We start from the raw sequence: 14,588 nt of genomic DNA on the forward strand, positions 1-14,588 counted from the left end.
TCTAAGGAACGTTCTAGATAAACAGAAAGTATGCCAAGAACACCAGCAACAGGAGTGGCTCCATCTTGGCAAGGGGTTGAATGGCACAAATGTCTCTTTAAGAGAAACATGAAATGACGGGGCTTAGGAGACATCGAGAGGGTCTTCCATCAAAGTCTGTGTCATGGAAAAGGAAAATGGCCAAGTTAAGTTACTACGCTCGACTCGGGCCATGTGGTCCTAATCAGGCACCACCGAGTGATGGACAGGATGCATAATCTCCTTCGTACTTTAGCCCCAAGGGGAGCACACAGCCAGGGTATAGAAGGTCCTGCTTTCCGCAGGGAGAAATCTAGGATTCCAAACCATATCCATGCCCATTATAAATGACAGAAGTACTTGTTTCTCTTCTTTCATAATTTCATCAAGATGGAAACGACCGTAGTAGCAAAACTTGACCCTAGTTTTTGATGAAGCGGTAGGTAGACAGATGGGAAAATTCCTAGGAACTCCACAGAAGACCCATTTGAGGTAGAGTTCTCCAGATGCAAATCTGCCTTCGACTACTGCTGTCTTCAGAAACCCCACCTCGGGCCCCAGCATGGAGGCCACAGGACTCGAGGTAGACATGGCTCACCCTGATGTGTTTAGATGGTCGTGTGAGATGAAAAACTACCCAACTCATGAATACCCACTGCTGCTGCTGCTGAAGGCCTCAAAGTGACAGCTCTGGCAGGAGCCGGAGACAACAACCTGGAACAAAACTCCACAACAGATCCCCCCAGGAGGACCGGCCCAGAGCAGTACTTGGGGTCATCATTTTGAGCGACCATTTCTGAACCATAGCTATTCCGGGAATAGTAAAAATGAAACTGGGCTTTGTTTTAAAGGCTCACAAACTGGCACCTACAAAGTAACCAGTGAGTTGAATTTCAAAGCTATACACGATTCTGTACCTCAGTCTTCTGAACCACGCCCGTGTGAAAACTCCATGGGTCAGTCAGTTCCCTGCTGTCCACTTAAAATTCATATAAAGATAATTTTAATGCAACACTTCGACTTCTAGGAAAGACCGTTCCATGGCCGAATCCTTGCCCCAGAGTCCCTGAAGCACGAACAGAATCCTCTCCTTCCCACGGAGGCAGAGTGCGCGCACACAGCCCGAGTGTGAGGACGACTCTGGAAATACTTGGTGGGGAGGAGCAAGTGAGAGCGTGCGCTGTGATGCTTCACCTCTGGAGGAGCCAAAATTTCATGGCTGCGTTTTCTGGAGCAGTCCATTTTATCAGCGATACACATTCAAATGCCATTTGTCCAGATCATATCCAAGGGGATGACCTCACACCCCTGTCATTTGCCAGGGGAGACTCCGTACCGTAGCGATCCAGAGCAGGCTGCCTAGCTACCCTGACAGTGAAGTGTCTCTCCGACTATTCTTTCCCGTCCTTTATCCAGCTCTCGGCTTCTCTATCACCCTCTCTCCTGCTGTGGGGCACGCACTACCCAGACACAGGTTCCCTCCTTCAGTCTGGCCCCATCCCATCTCCTCCCACTGCTGAGATCATTCAGGGCAAGACTACCCATTTTATCCCACAACTGCAGGGGCCGGTTGCTTTGCCAAGCCTGCTGTGAGGGAATTCCTCTTTCTTCCCTTCCTCAGAGAACAGTGAAGTAGCTGGGTTAGGAGAGGGGCTGAATGACACTCTAGACACACAACCATTTGCTTATGCAAAAGGGAATTTTAACAAGTGTAAGCAGTTATTTTCGCGGAAATTTTAGTGTGCCCGCCAACTTCGTTAAGTCAACCAAAGTAGTTAAAGACGATTCCTTGAATAAAAAAAAAAATGACCTGAATGCTGTGTTCTAGCGGAAGGCCTGGTGGCTGGGCACAAGCCGTGCTGGCGAGTGGTGGTAACGGGTGTTCTGGAGGCTACTGGAGGCTCTGACCACCCCGGAGCTTAGCGTGCCTGGGAAAGGGCGGGCACTCGACAGTGTCCAAACCCTTGTTCACGCATAGTTCGCGTGCTGGTTTTGGCAGCGAATAGGAAAATCTCTCCACACTTGAGGCCTTTTCTCTAAACCCCTGGGGCTACACAGCTGCCCTTCAAAAGCACACTTACACAAGGCTGCTCATCTTTAGGCTGCTCATGAGAGGTGGGAAGTCTCCCGCGAGGGGCAAGGGATGGCCAGGTAGTGTGTAGCGAGAGGGTTAGAATTCACGAACCTCAGAGGCAACCTCTGCACTATGGGAGACAAGCTTTGTGTGGCGCACCTCTGTGGGAGTGGTCAACAAAAATGGAAGGCGCCCTGACTGTCTCAGAAGAGAATTAAAGTGACGGAGACACAAAGTACATTAAAGTTTGGGCAACGGGAGAGTTCCAGTTGTTTAGGAGCTCGCCACTTTGGCTTTAAGAAGGTAGTGACTAAGGACAACTCCCAGGAAAAGATAGCCAAGTAGGGGACAAATCCTTGACATGGTGGCTATTCCCCCACCCATCTGATGACGGATATCAGAAATTAGTTTTGGCACATTTTCCCCCGAATCTGAGATTTATCCTCAGCACCAGTTTTAAACACAGAATTCCTTCCGTACAGTGGGTGTCAGGCAGTTCATTTACTCACAGAACAAATGCCTCTGGCTATGTGTCCGAACTTAAAGATGGCACACGGCAGATGTAAGCAGTCAAGACACTGCTGGGCCGTACCCACCCAGCATCTGTGTTAACCAGTGGCTTGCTATTCAAAGTAATGGCTTTTTGCTGAATCTGCTGTTTTGCAGTTGAAATAGGGATGGTTGTGAATAATGAAATTTCTCTTCAGTGGTGAAAGGGAAATGGCGTGGATGGTATACACTGGAATTGCTGATTCCACGAACTCATGAGATCTAGCAAATGGTATAGGAGTTAAATGGGAAATAGCTGAATATTGTTTTATTAGGAGCTAAGACATGGTATTATTACTATTACTACTACTATTATTATTGTTAATAGTTTCAGTATCTGCTTGCAAGCTGGTCTATTCCAACCCCCACAGAAGAAAAGTTGACGGAGTGCTGTAATGTGGATGGATGCTTTTTTTTCCCTTCCCTTTCCTCAAATGGTGTGGAACAATTCCATATTCTGTCAATTATGCCTTAAATAAATGCTGATTGGCCAGTAGCCAGGTAGGAAGTATAGGCGGGACAACCAGACAGGAAGTAGAGGTGGGGCAAGGACAAAGGAGAATTCTGGGAAGGAGGAAGCCCATTCCTCTGCAGTCCTGTCCAGACACTGAAGAAGCAGAATGTGACCTGCCCTGCTGAAAAAGGTACTGAGCCATGTGGCTAACATAAACTAAAATAATGGGCTAATATAAGTTATAAGAGCTAATATGAAGCCTGAACTAATGGGCCAATCAGTCTATCATTAATATAGACCTCTGCATAATTTCTTTGGGGTTTACTGGCTATGGGAACTGGGCAGGACAGAAACCCCAACCAGCAGGCCCTCATGTTACACTTAAAGAGACAGAGGAAGTCCAGGACCCACTGCAAAGCGCTTTCTGTCTCAAGTGTCAGAAGGAACAAATATGCCATAGGATATGTTCCATAGAGCCAGAAAAAGAAAGCAAAAAACTTGGTATGCCCGGCCAGCAGGTGCTGAGTCTGCTTTCCCCTTGGCCTGTACAGCTCTAGGAAAGTACCCTTCCCATCCACCCCATTTCCTGCTTGCCACTCTCTCCTCCCTCCAGTAGAAGAGGGTGTTCTCACCTGCAGTTCCCTGGCCACAGCTACCCTTAGTTTTAAGTGGGCTGTGTCCTCCCTGTCGTGGCAAACTCTAGGCAGGCTAACCCTGGAAGAAGGCAAACCGTAGGAACAGAACTGGAGGAGCAGGGACAGAAAAGTGATTCCGTCCAAATCGGGCTGACAGTCGAGCACAGTGCTACCCACTCCTGTGACCACAGCTACTTCAGCGGCTGAAGAGGACGGGTACCATTTTGAGGCCTGTCTGGGCTACCACTGTGAGTTCAAGGTCAGACAGGCAACTCAGTGAGGGCCTGTCCCCTGAACACAACCACAATGTGCTTGGCTAGCATGCAGAAGGTCCTGTGTACGTGTATGTGCACACCCAGGGCTTTAAACTTGCCACTGACCTGTCTTTATCCCCAGCTCCCCCTAAACATTTTATCATTCTAACATCTAAGAGATTGCATAGAGTCGAAGGGCCACCACCTTGCACCACAGGCGGAGCGACTCCATGATTAACACAGGGAACTCTCTGATCCCATCCCTAAGGCTAACTACACTCAGAGCTTGTTCTGGTCAACTAAATAGACGGAGTGTCTCTAACTACAGGGAACATTGAGCACCCTGAGTCTTGGAAATTCTAGTTGAAACTGAGCCCTAAGACTGCACCAAGATATAATTCACAGGTTTCTGTATTTAGGCTGGTAACCCTCCACGGCCTGTTCGTGTCTCGTCTGCTAGGAAAACCATGTTCTCGCCCAGTCACAGTAGACCTTGGACCCACTGCCACACAAAAGCAAAGAGAACGTGGGAGGGCGCCGTCTTACCACTGACAAATATGTAGATGGCAGACTCCATTTTCTTCTTCTTGGACACAGATTTGGGGAGGTATCTGCAGGTGTAGAGGCCCGTGTGGTTGGCCTGCGCCGTGTTCAAGGTCAAGGTGCTGCAGAACTGTCTGTGGTTCCTCCCGCAGGTAGATCTGGTGACGGTCAGCCGCTTCTCCTCCGTACTCACGGTTGCAGGCAGAGACCACGTGTGGGCCGCCTCCCCTCTGCAGCCAGACAAAGCAAAGCACAGTCAAGGCTGAGGCCAAGCGCAATGCCGGGTCTACGGTGTTTGCTGTTCTCAGGGAGCCCTAAGCTGAGGCCTCCTGGGTGTCCATCGGCTTCACTAAGAAGAGGCCACCTATGCTGAGGGGCTTTGGGACCGTGGTCAGAATAAAGATGTGACAATATTTGTGACAATCGTTCCCTCAGGGTGCATAAAGCTCTCCCCTCCATGGGACGACTCTAGCCCTCCTCCTCTGAGAGGTGACCTCTCAATCGGGGAGTCAGTGGGTTTGATCTGGGAATGGCAAGATCACTAACACGACCTGGAATGGCAAGAGTACTACCCCCCCCCAAGTGCCCTGGGAGTGGTGAGATTACTAACCCGCCCATGTGACCCACCTGCACTTGAGAAAGAGAGTCTGGCCGGCTCTCATGACGTGCTGGGCGCCTTTTAAACTCAGTTCAGGGCCTTTTAACTTCGACCCAGAACCATATCCTGTAAAACAAAAATTTGCAAATGTCTTATTTGTACATGGTTTATTACATCTTCTAAAAGGTTGTTTTTTTAAATTTTTTTCTTTAATTTAGTCACAGATACAAAACGACCCACTGGATGCAAGTATTGTTTCCTGAAGACAGGGTCTTACTAAGTAGCTCAATCCGACCTGGAATTCATGGCACAACTCTTACCTCAACCTCTCAAATGTTGGGATTGAAAACATGAGCCACCATGCCTGGCTGTGGCTTCTGGATGTCATCCATTCATTAGTTGAGCAATATTTGAGGCCAGCCATTGAGTCATTTTTCTTTCTAAACTTGTTTCCTCATTTGCAAAACTAATTTTAGACTCAAAGTCAGCTTTGGAAGCTACTTGGTCCATCTTGCATAATCTGTGTCTTGCATAATTCTTCTAGAGTGGTCTGGTAAAATGGGTTATCCACTCTTCATGGCACCTGACAAGTCCACTTCAGTTCACTGTGCAGCAATAAAATAGGGCACAGGAAAGCGGGTTAGGATCTGTGTATCTTCACACAGTGGGGTAATGACATTTAGCCTGGGGACTATGTGAGCCTGGATGCCTCTGTCTCTCCGTCCCAGTCTCTGTGAACTGAACTAAACTCCCGTTTGGACGCTCCAAGTCACGTGACTCTTAGAGCTATGGTCTATATAGGTTGAGCTTCTCTCAGCCCTCAGAATAGCATCTAAGGCCCTAGAACCTCCTCCTTTCTCCATTGCTCCTGTTTCCCCTTTCCCCCTCCTTCCTCTTCCTGCTCTACTCCTCCCCATTCCCCCCTTCTCCCTCCTTCTTCCTCTATCTCCCATACTCCCCCTTCTCCCTCCTTCCTCTTCCTGCTCTTCCCCTCCCCATTTCCCCCTTCTCCCTCCTTCCTCTTCCTGACCACTGTAATGGCAGGTAAAAGGCAGGGATGGGGGCCAGGGATAGTAACCCTTAGTGAGAGAGGGAATCTTGGAGAAAGACACATTTGTCACCAATCTTAGTATTTTTACTTGAAAATGGATCTTTCTCTGGTGTCCTAGTAGCTTAAGAATTCGGGACTCTTTAAAGCTCTATATAGTATAGGTAGCTCTCTTTCCTTCTTTTCAGCTGTGTGGCCTTAGTTCGCTACCCCTTAGCATCCATGCTCTACCAACATGCAGGGGGCGCAGGGTCAGAACCACGTCATGAAAGAGGCTGACTCACCGCCCACCATGGGGCACATGCCCCTAGCATAACTGCTGTCAGACAGCATTCTGCTGGGTATATAGTGTCAAAGGAAGATACTAGGTGGACTTTATATTTTCTAAAAGTTGCTGGTAGTAAAATTAATATTTTAGAAGGTATTTCAGTTGACAAGAGTTACTGGTGTCAAATTAGTAACAGATTAATTGGCAGAATACTAATGACTTTTTTAAAAAATAAAAACCACTGCTTCATATAGACCTAGTAATTCTGACACAAAAACCGTAGACGTCAGCCCACGTGGGTAAGAACAAATTTTGTACTTTATTCAGTGTTTTGAGTTTTCTGATGTGATGACCCCAAGAACAGGAGATTTTCCTAAAGTCACAGCCAGTGGTTTGTAACAGCTACCCTAAAAAAAAATTCCAGGCCGTAATTGTTTCTGCTTTTTCTTGTGTCATGGAACTTTAGGGATTTAATTGAGCAATTGTCTCTGTGCTGGGAAAGACCCAGCACAGCTTCCTGCGGAAAATTCTGGCATTCCTTGCAACCGTCTATAGTCTAGGTAGATTTGATAAGGTTTTCCTTGCAGGAGAGGCTGTGTGAAGAAACCTCCGTTTTCACAACTTGAGGTTTCCCAGTTGTATAAACCTTTTTTCGGGGAGGGGGCTTAGAATGGTAATGCCTCAACCCTTGTCAAGGGAGGCTATAGCTCCAACGCACATGCCCACCAGCTAGGAAGTGTCATTGAAGACATCCCCTAAGGAATGAGCCCGCCACAGTGTCTTCTCTGCATTTTGCACTGCTTTCTGACCCGCCCACCGCTGAATGAGAGATTTGAGACACTGAAGGGGAATGGGGTTGCTCAAAAGTCGAGGGGAGAAATGTGAGGAAAATAAGATTTCACTTCAGAGTTTGTCATCACGAACATCAACGAATTCTTCATTTGGAATGAAGAAGCTAGATAACATAGCTATTTTGGAAGAGGAGAAAGAGCTAGAGGGATGGGTCAGCGGTTGAGAGTACTGGCTGCTCTTGCAGAGGACCCAGCCCCTACATGGTAGCTCACAACCATCTGGATCTCCAGTTCCAGGAGATCTGGCTCCCTCTTTTGGGACCTGTGTGGTTCACAGATGTACATACAGACAAAACACCCATATGCATAAAATAAAAAATACCTTCAAAAAGATATTTAGAAAAGTTGGTGGATACTTTAAGACCCTTCTTCAGTGAAAAGGAAATTAGGCTCACAGAAGGATTAGCAGGAACCAGATATGATGGTACCTGTCTGTAATCCCAGCTTATGGGAGGCTGAAGCAGAGGATTGTGAGTTCAAGTCCAGCCTGGGTCACACAATGAGACCATGTCTCAAAAAAAAAAAAATCAACAACTATAGCTTAACAGAAAATTAATAAGGAAAAAAAACCACACTTCTAGAAAATATTATTAGTTCTTAAAACGTTTCTTTGAAGTGGTTGAATATCTGTGTCCAAGCAATAAAAGCCCAGGTCCCGACTTGTAAGCTCTTGCTGCTCATCAGACACTTGCTGCATCACTAGTGATACCCAGAGTAGACACAGCCTTGCTCAGGAGCTCTCTCAGCAGCACAGAGCTGGGCTGCCCATTTTGATAGCAAATCTACAAAATGTTCCATTCTCAAGGGCGGAGTACTCTGTGTTAATGATTCCCCGTTGTAAAACTTGGGTGGGTAGCAACACTTTCCACTGTTTGTCACAGTAGCCTTATCAGCTGGACTTAAAGAATAATTTTTCTCCCTCATCATCAAAATCAACCACAGTATGAGAAACATAGAATTTCTTTTTGGTATCACGAAGAGTATTGCTTAATATAATAATGGAAATCTCAACATGGCCTAAGACAATGGGCTTCCTTGTATGTGCATTTATCAGGGCCAACTACTGTAGCAAGGAGCACGAAAATAAACACACAAACAAGCACAGTCTGTTGAGCTTGGCACAGTGAAGCATGCCTTTAATCCCAGAACTCCGGAGGCAGAGACAAGTGGATCCCTATGAGTTTGAGGGCCAGCCTGGTCTACATAATAACACTCTTTCTCAAAAAAACAAAACAAAACAAAACAAAACAAAAAACATAAACAGCCTGTGAATTTGTTTCTTATTAAACACTGATAACTTTATGTTGATCTTTTGTGTACATGTTCATTATTTTTCTGCTCTTTACCCCCCATCCTATGTGAGGAAGGTCAAGGAGACATACCCTCCACTTTCGCCTTCAGTTCATTATGCAAAATGGAATGCATTCTTTAACTTCAGCAGGATGACAGAGTCAATTTCAAGCCAGGTATGGCTTTGTTGGGAAACCAAATACAGATCAAATGGAGTCTCCTTTGAAAATTCTTCAAGGCTGCGTGATGGATTTAAAAGAAAGAACTTCCACAGAGGTCTTTCAGGATGAAACAGCCTTGTAATCACTTAGAAATCATTTAAGAAACTCTGAAGCGAAGACTTAGTGGATAAGAACACTAGCTACTCTTGCAGAGGACCAGGATTTGGGACTTAGCCCCCACACCAGATGGTTCAAGATCAACTGTGACTCCTGTTCCAGGGAATCTGGTGCCCTCTTCTGGCCTCCAAAGGCACCTGCACTCACATGGGGGCACATACAAACACACAGATGCATAGAAATAAATCTTTCAAGCAAGATTCTATGTAGACAGACTAAAAGCATCTTCAGACAACTGCTCATTTTAGCGATTTAAATAAAAAGAGTCCTTGTTTGCTGAACATAGTGTCAAGTGAAGGCCTTCAGCTTCTCTTCCAAAAATGGCAGCACAAGCCCCAATTAGACAGAAATCACAAGAGTATTCTCTTTAAGGAAGGTGTTTAGCCAATATAATACCACACTTTGGTCCACACTGGAAAGCATATACCATAGTGGGGACATAGGCTTAGTAACAGCATGTCCCACTTACTTTGTACACACTGTCTATGGTGTTCACACAATAAGGGCTTTGTCTAAAATGCATTTCGTAGGGTGTATCCTTGCCAGTAAGCCGTGAACAACAGAGTATATCATGAGACATCCTTTTTATTTTGAGTCATCCACCACCTCCCTTCCTGGCCCCTCTCCTAGCTAGCCCAGTGTGGCCACAAGCAATAATCCACTTAAACATCCGAGGCAAGACTCATTTGTACAACCTCTTCTAGCCTCTGACTTTTGTGACCTTTGACTCTGAGGTCACAGCTATTCATAATAAATTAGAAATCTCATGTTTAGGCTGGGCATGCCACCACCACCATTATCATCATCATCATCATCATCATCATCATCATCATAATCCCCATCGAATGCTGAAAATATGTATGATTAATAAAAAGACAGATAGCTCAGCTTGGAAAATTGATAATAGATTTGAACAGACATTTTCCCAAAGACCATATGGAAAGATGAAGGATGTCATTAGTCAGCAAGGAAACAAAAGGCAGAAATACAATGAAAAATTGCTTTACTAAAGCGCCAGGACGGCCGAAGTCAAGAAGAGGGCAATACCCAGTGTTGTCACATAAGCAGGGAAGAAAAATTGGGAGCGGGGCTCCTGATAGGCTTTTCCAACAGTACAATATCCCGGGAAAGAGTAGCCACTTAAAAGTCCCAGTATGAAGCTAATCATGGGTTTAGTGAATTTTCCAGCAATCACATTACTAAATACCGCCCAAAAGACCTGAAAACACGTGACCACATACAAACTCAGACATAGAACACATACTGCACTTGCAGAGGACCCAAGCTGGCTTCCATCACCCACATCAGGTGGCTCACAACCAACTGTAACTCCAGTTCCGGTTGATCTGATGCCTCTGATCTCCCGGTACTCATACATACACACACACACACACACACACACACACACACACACGTACACTCAAACACATTAACATACACATTCACACATATCCATACACGCTCATACTCATACACACACACAAATGTGCACATACAGTTATAGATAGAAATCACTTAGAAAACTACTAATGTTTCATTTTATATTAAAATTCTTGATTTTTTTTTCCAGGCACACGTCTTCAGGCCCAGCACTCCACAGGATGAATCAGGCAAATCTCTGTGAGTTCGAGGCCAACTTGTTTCACAGAGTGAGGTGCAGGCCTGCCACGGGTACATAGTAAGGCCCCATCTCATACAAACAAAGAGAAACGAAACAATTTGAACCTGACTTCTAATTTATTTGTTTTAAACTCAAAGCTTTGTTCATCGATTCATTTCAGATGTGAAACATCTGCTTTTCCTTTGCAAACCATGTTTCCAATATAACATAATCCTACGTGATAAATGGGCTCTTTATCTAAATATAATTCAAATATCGCATTTCAAAAAATTGAACTGAAGACAATGAGCCATTTCCCAAGGTTATGTGAGGTCAATTAAACACAATTCATAATAAAAGAGGGTCCCCCCCTTCAAAATGGATCTTATTAAAAGCCCATATTTCATAGTCTGAACATCGAAGAAGCTTTGTGACTGGCGGGGAGGCGTGGGGGTGGTGTGGGGTGTGTGTGGGACAACTGTAAATTTCTGGAAACTACTGAAATGTGTATCTGAGAAGATAATTCCTCCAGAGCTCTTGAATTTAAGAGAGTGAATTTCAGTCTTGGACCTGGATCATGCCTCTGTCCCAGTGTTCACAGGAGGAGCCACTGAGAACGTGATGATGGTCGCTGTGCTGGGACAGCCGAGCGGGCCTGCCCAGGAAGATGGAGGAAGGCTGCAGGGCTCGCGGTTCACCTGCCAACACGCTGCACACAAAGTGGGATGCGTATGGCGGCAGAATATATGGAGTCTCAGCTGGGAGCATAGACTACGTTGGAAAATGCCGAGCTTTGCCTTCTCATCAACTGTCCTTATTGATCTATTTGGTTTGGTGCCTCGTGCATGCTATGGACCGGCGCTCTCACTTTCTGGGACCCAGGCCCTATGTGTTTGAAATGCCTTGAAACTAAGACGAGAGCTCAAGAAAAGATGCTTATCTGAACACACAGTCGGACGGACTGCTTGCTGCTGCTTCTCTCTGTTTAAACTGCTGGGCCGGGAGGTGGGTGAGAAATGGGAGAGGTTTTTTGTTTTTGTTTTTGTTTTTTTTTTTTTTTTATTACACTCTTCATTCAGTTTCAAGGAAGGGAAAACCCCTCCCTAGCTGGGATTCCCAAACTGACTTCTGTTTAGGACTAGCAGGAAGCTGAGACTCAATGCTGACTAATCCTCATGGAGATGAGATGACTCATGATTTTCCCATGGACACCGGCACCTCCCGGAGCATCTTAGATTCAGGATAGATGTGGTACTTACAGCTCTTCAGGGTCCACCAGGCACCTGAAATGGCTACAAAGCTACTGTTCAGAAAGCAAATATGTAATTTGTAAAAAGCTTTGAATCCCAGTGACTTGCTGTTCACCTTAACGCCCTTCTAAGATAGCTGCCTTATTTTCACACTAAACCCATGGAGAAAATTCACTAGTTTCTGGCGAGGTCATGCTATTTCTACGTAATCCACACATCGTTAAACTCAAATAATGAACTCTGACATTTTTGTGTTGAATGAAACTTAAAACAGCCATATATTGCTTGAGGCTTGAATCCAGGTGTCACAGATCAAGCCAAGAAGTTATCTAAGGAGCCCTGGGAGGCAGCTTGGTGGGTAATGACACTGGCTTGTACAAATCTGATCATTTGAAGTCGTTTCCCGGAGCTCTGGTGGGAGGAGAAACGAGTCCCAAATTATTAAAGGGAAAAGCAGCTAAACAGCTGTGTATTTTGAAATGTTTACCAAAGAAAACCCCTCCACCCACAACCCACCCTTCCTGATGACGCATAGTGGGGCTATGTCTGTAGAATTGTCTCCTGGGCCTTTTTTACTTTACTGGACACTCGTTTCTCCGAGGGTCACAGGTTAACCTTAATCCATCATTAGTTCTGTCACCAGCTACCATCAGGAGTCTACCCTTCCAGTGACCTAGAGCCATGCACCGCTTCTTTTCATGTGCCATCGGAATTAATTGGGTTGACGGGGGGGAGGGGGGGAAATGCCACTTTGACCAAGTGGCTACCTTTTCCCCAGATGCTCTCCTCCCTCGAACTGTTCTTTTATTGAAGGAAGCCACCCTCCATCGGGCCTACCGATGTGTCTTTTCATCTTACCACTCCATGTCCTCAAAGGTTACGATCGGGTTAGCAGGACATAAAGTGTGGCTTGTATTTAGCGGAGAAACCTGTCAGCCCCTCATCTGGTTATACAAAGGGACCGTGAACAGAGACAAACACCCCTAAAAAGGCATCAGGTATGTTTTCTGTTAGATTCATCTCGGTTTTCCTCTCAATGGCAGGAAGTTTGGTTCATCTGCTGCATCCCCCATCAGCTCACATTCTTTGCCAATGCCACTGCTCAGAGCGCCGTGGAGAAGCTGGGCCCTGATGCCACGCCTTGCCAAGTGATACATGCTGAGCTATTGTTCAAGTTGACAGTCACGCATTGTTTCAGGCAAGAACACATCCATTTTCCATAAAATTAACACTCAAATAACCACAGTAGCTGATGACGGCTCAGGGTTGCTGGTTCAGCAAATACATAATATACGTGAGTGAAAGTCAGTGTGCCCCACTCTTGTCAGTGGTGCATCCTGCACCTTCCAGTGAAAATCACAACCCTAGACAGCTCTATACGATGATCCAGAATCAGTCACAGAGTGCTGTGGAAGAGAGAGCAACTGGGGAGAATGGCACTGTTAGGTGTGGTGGTAATTGTTGTAAAGTGCCTGAGCTGTCCTAGATATTACAAGGATGGTGCTTAACTATTTAGAATGACAAATCCCACTTTGGTTGATGCTAGTCTCTATAACCTCTGTAAGCAATGAATTACTGATCTGAAAGTCGTGGATGGTACATATACCACCCAGAGTTTTCACTGCAGACTCGTTTCCATTTCTTCCTGCTCAACGGCAAGGTCTCAAGCACAAGGACAGACCATGGCAACAGCTAGGCTGGAGATGGCACAGTGGACTAGAGCACTGGATACTCTTCCAGAGGACCAGGGTTCTGTTCCCAGCACCTTACATGGTGCCTCAAACCATGTGTATCTCCAGTTCCAGTGGATCAGATGCCCTCTTTTGGCCTCCATGGGTACTGCACACACATGGTGCACATACATACAGGCAAAATACCAGTACACATAAATCTTAAAAATTGCAAAGACATATTTTGTTCAAGTTTTAATTCTGAATCAAAATTAATGCCTCTATGTAATAAAATGAAGGAGACAGAGTATTAGGCATGCATGTGTGCAGGCAGGCAAGCATGTATTGAGCTATCCATGCAAGCAAAAATCCAGAAAAGATTGGTACAGCCAACCCAAAAGTTTCCTCTATTCAACAGTCTCAGTTTTATAATCTAGAGTCTAGTTTTATAATCTAGACCCTCTGTAAGGGAGATGTTTTAAATCCATTCATTAAGAGGAAATTGAGACAGTTTCTGTCTATGTAGCCAACCCTATATATACAAACCCTATGACCTTTGAGACTTCAGTGGCCAGGGGTGGCAAAAAGCGATCTATCACATGAGAATGGAGATTTGGAAAGCTTCAATAGCATAGTATTTCTAAGTCTCTTTTTTTTTCTTTTTCAATTTTTACATGTGTGTGCTGTGCACGGGTATGTATGTGCATATGTATATGTGTCTGGGCACACGTGTGTGGTATGCCTACATTTGTGCAGATGGAGGCCCAAGTTGGTGTCCAGGATCATCCTCAATTGCCTGTCTCCTTAATCACTGGGGCAAGGTTTCTCAATCAGCGCAGGACTCACCCGTATGGTCAGCCTCCCTAATTAGCTTGCTCTGGGGAATCCCCCGTTTCTGTCTCCCAAGGCTGGAATTATGGGTTAGTCATTGTGTCTTCCTGCCACTTACATGAGTTAGGGACCCAAACTGTGGTCCTCACGTTTGCACAGCAAGCACCTTAACCATTGAGCTTCCTCTCCAGACATACATACGATCATAATACATACATACATACATATTTAAAAGTTTTGTTTTTAAAGAGTCTTCTATGATGTTCAGGCTGGCCTAGAATTCACTATGCCGTGCCTCCACGTCTTGAGTCCTGAGA

The 14,588-nt window shown here is 45.5% G+C and overlaps 1 protein-coding gene across 1 annotated transcript in view; it reads right to left on the reverse strand.

Moving 5' to 3' along the window:
* Flt1 (fms related receptor tyrosine kinase 1) overlaps positions 1 to 14,588 on the reverse strand; it is a 157,655-nt gene that overhangs the window by 129,174 nt on the left and 13,893 nt on the right. The window contains exons 2-3 of the mRNA XM_087902626.1: positions 5,155 to 5,251; positions 4,531 to 4,757 (exon numbers count right to left, since the gene is read on the reverse strand). Coding sequence (XP_087758752.1) covers positions 4,531 to 4,757; positions 5,155 to 5,251 — 324 coding nt within the window. The remainder of the gene's footprint in view (positions 1 to 4,530; positions 4,758 to 5,154; positions 5,252 to 14,588) is intronic.

Source organism: Myodes glareolus, chromosome 2, assembly GCF_982192425.1.
Source record: "Myodes glareolus chromosome 2, mMyoGla1.1, whole genome shotgun sequence".
NCBI classification, from domain to species: Eukaryota; Metazoa; Chordata; class Mammalia; order Rodentia; family Cricetidae; genus Myodes; species Myodes glareolus.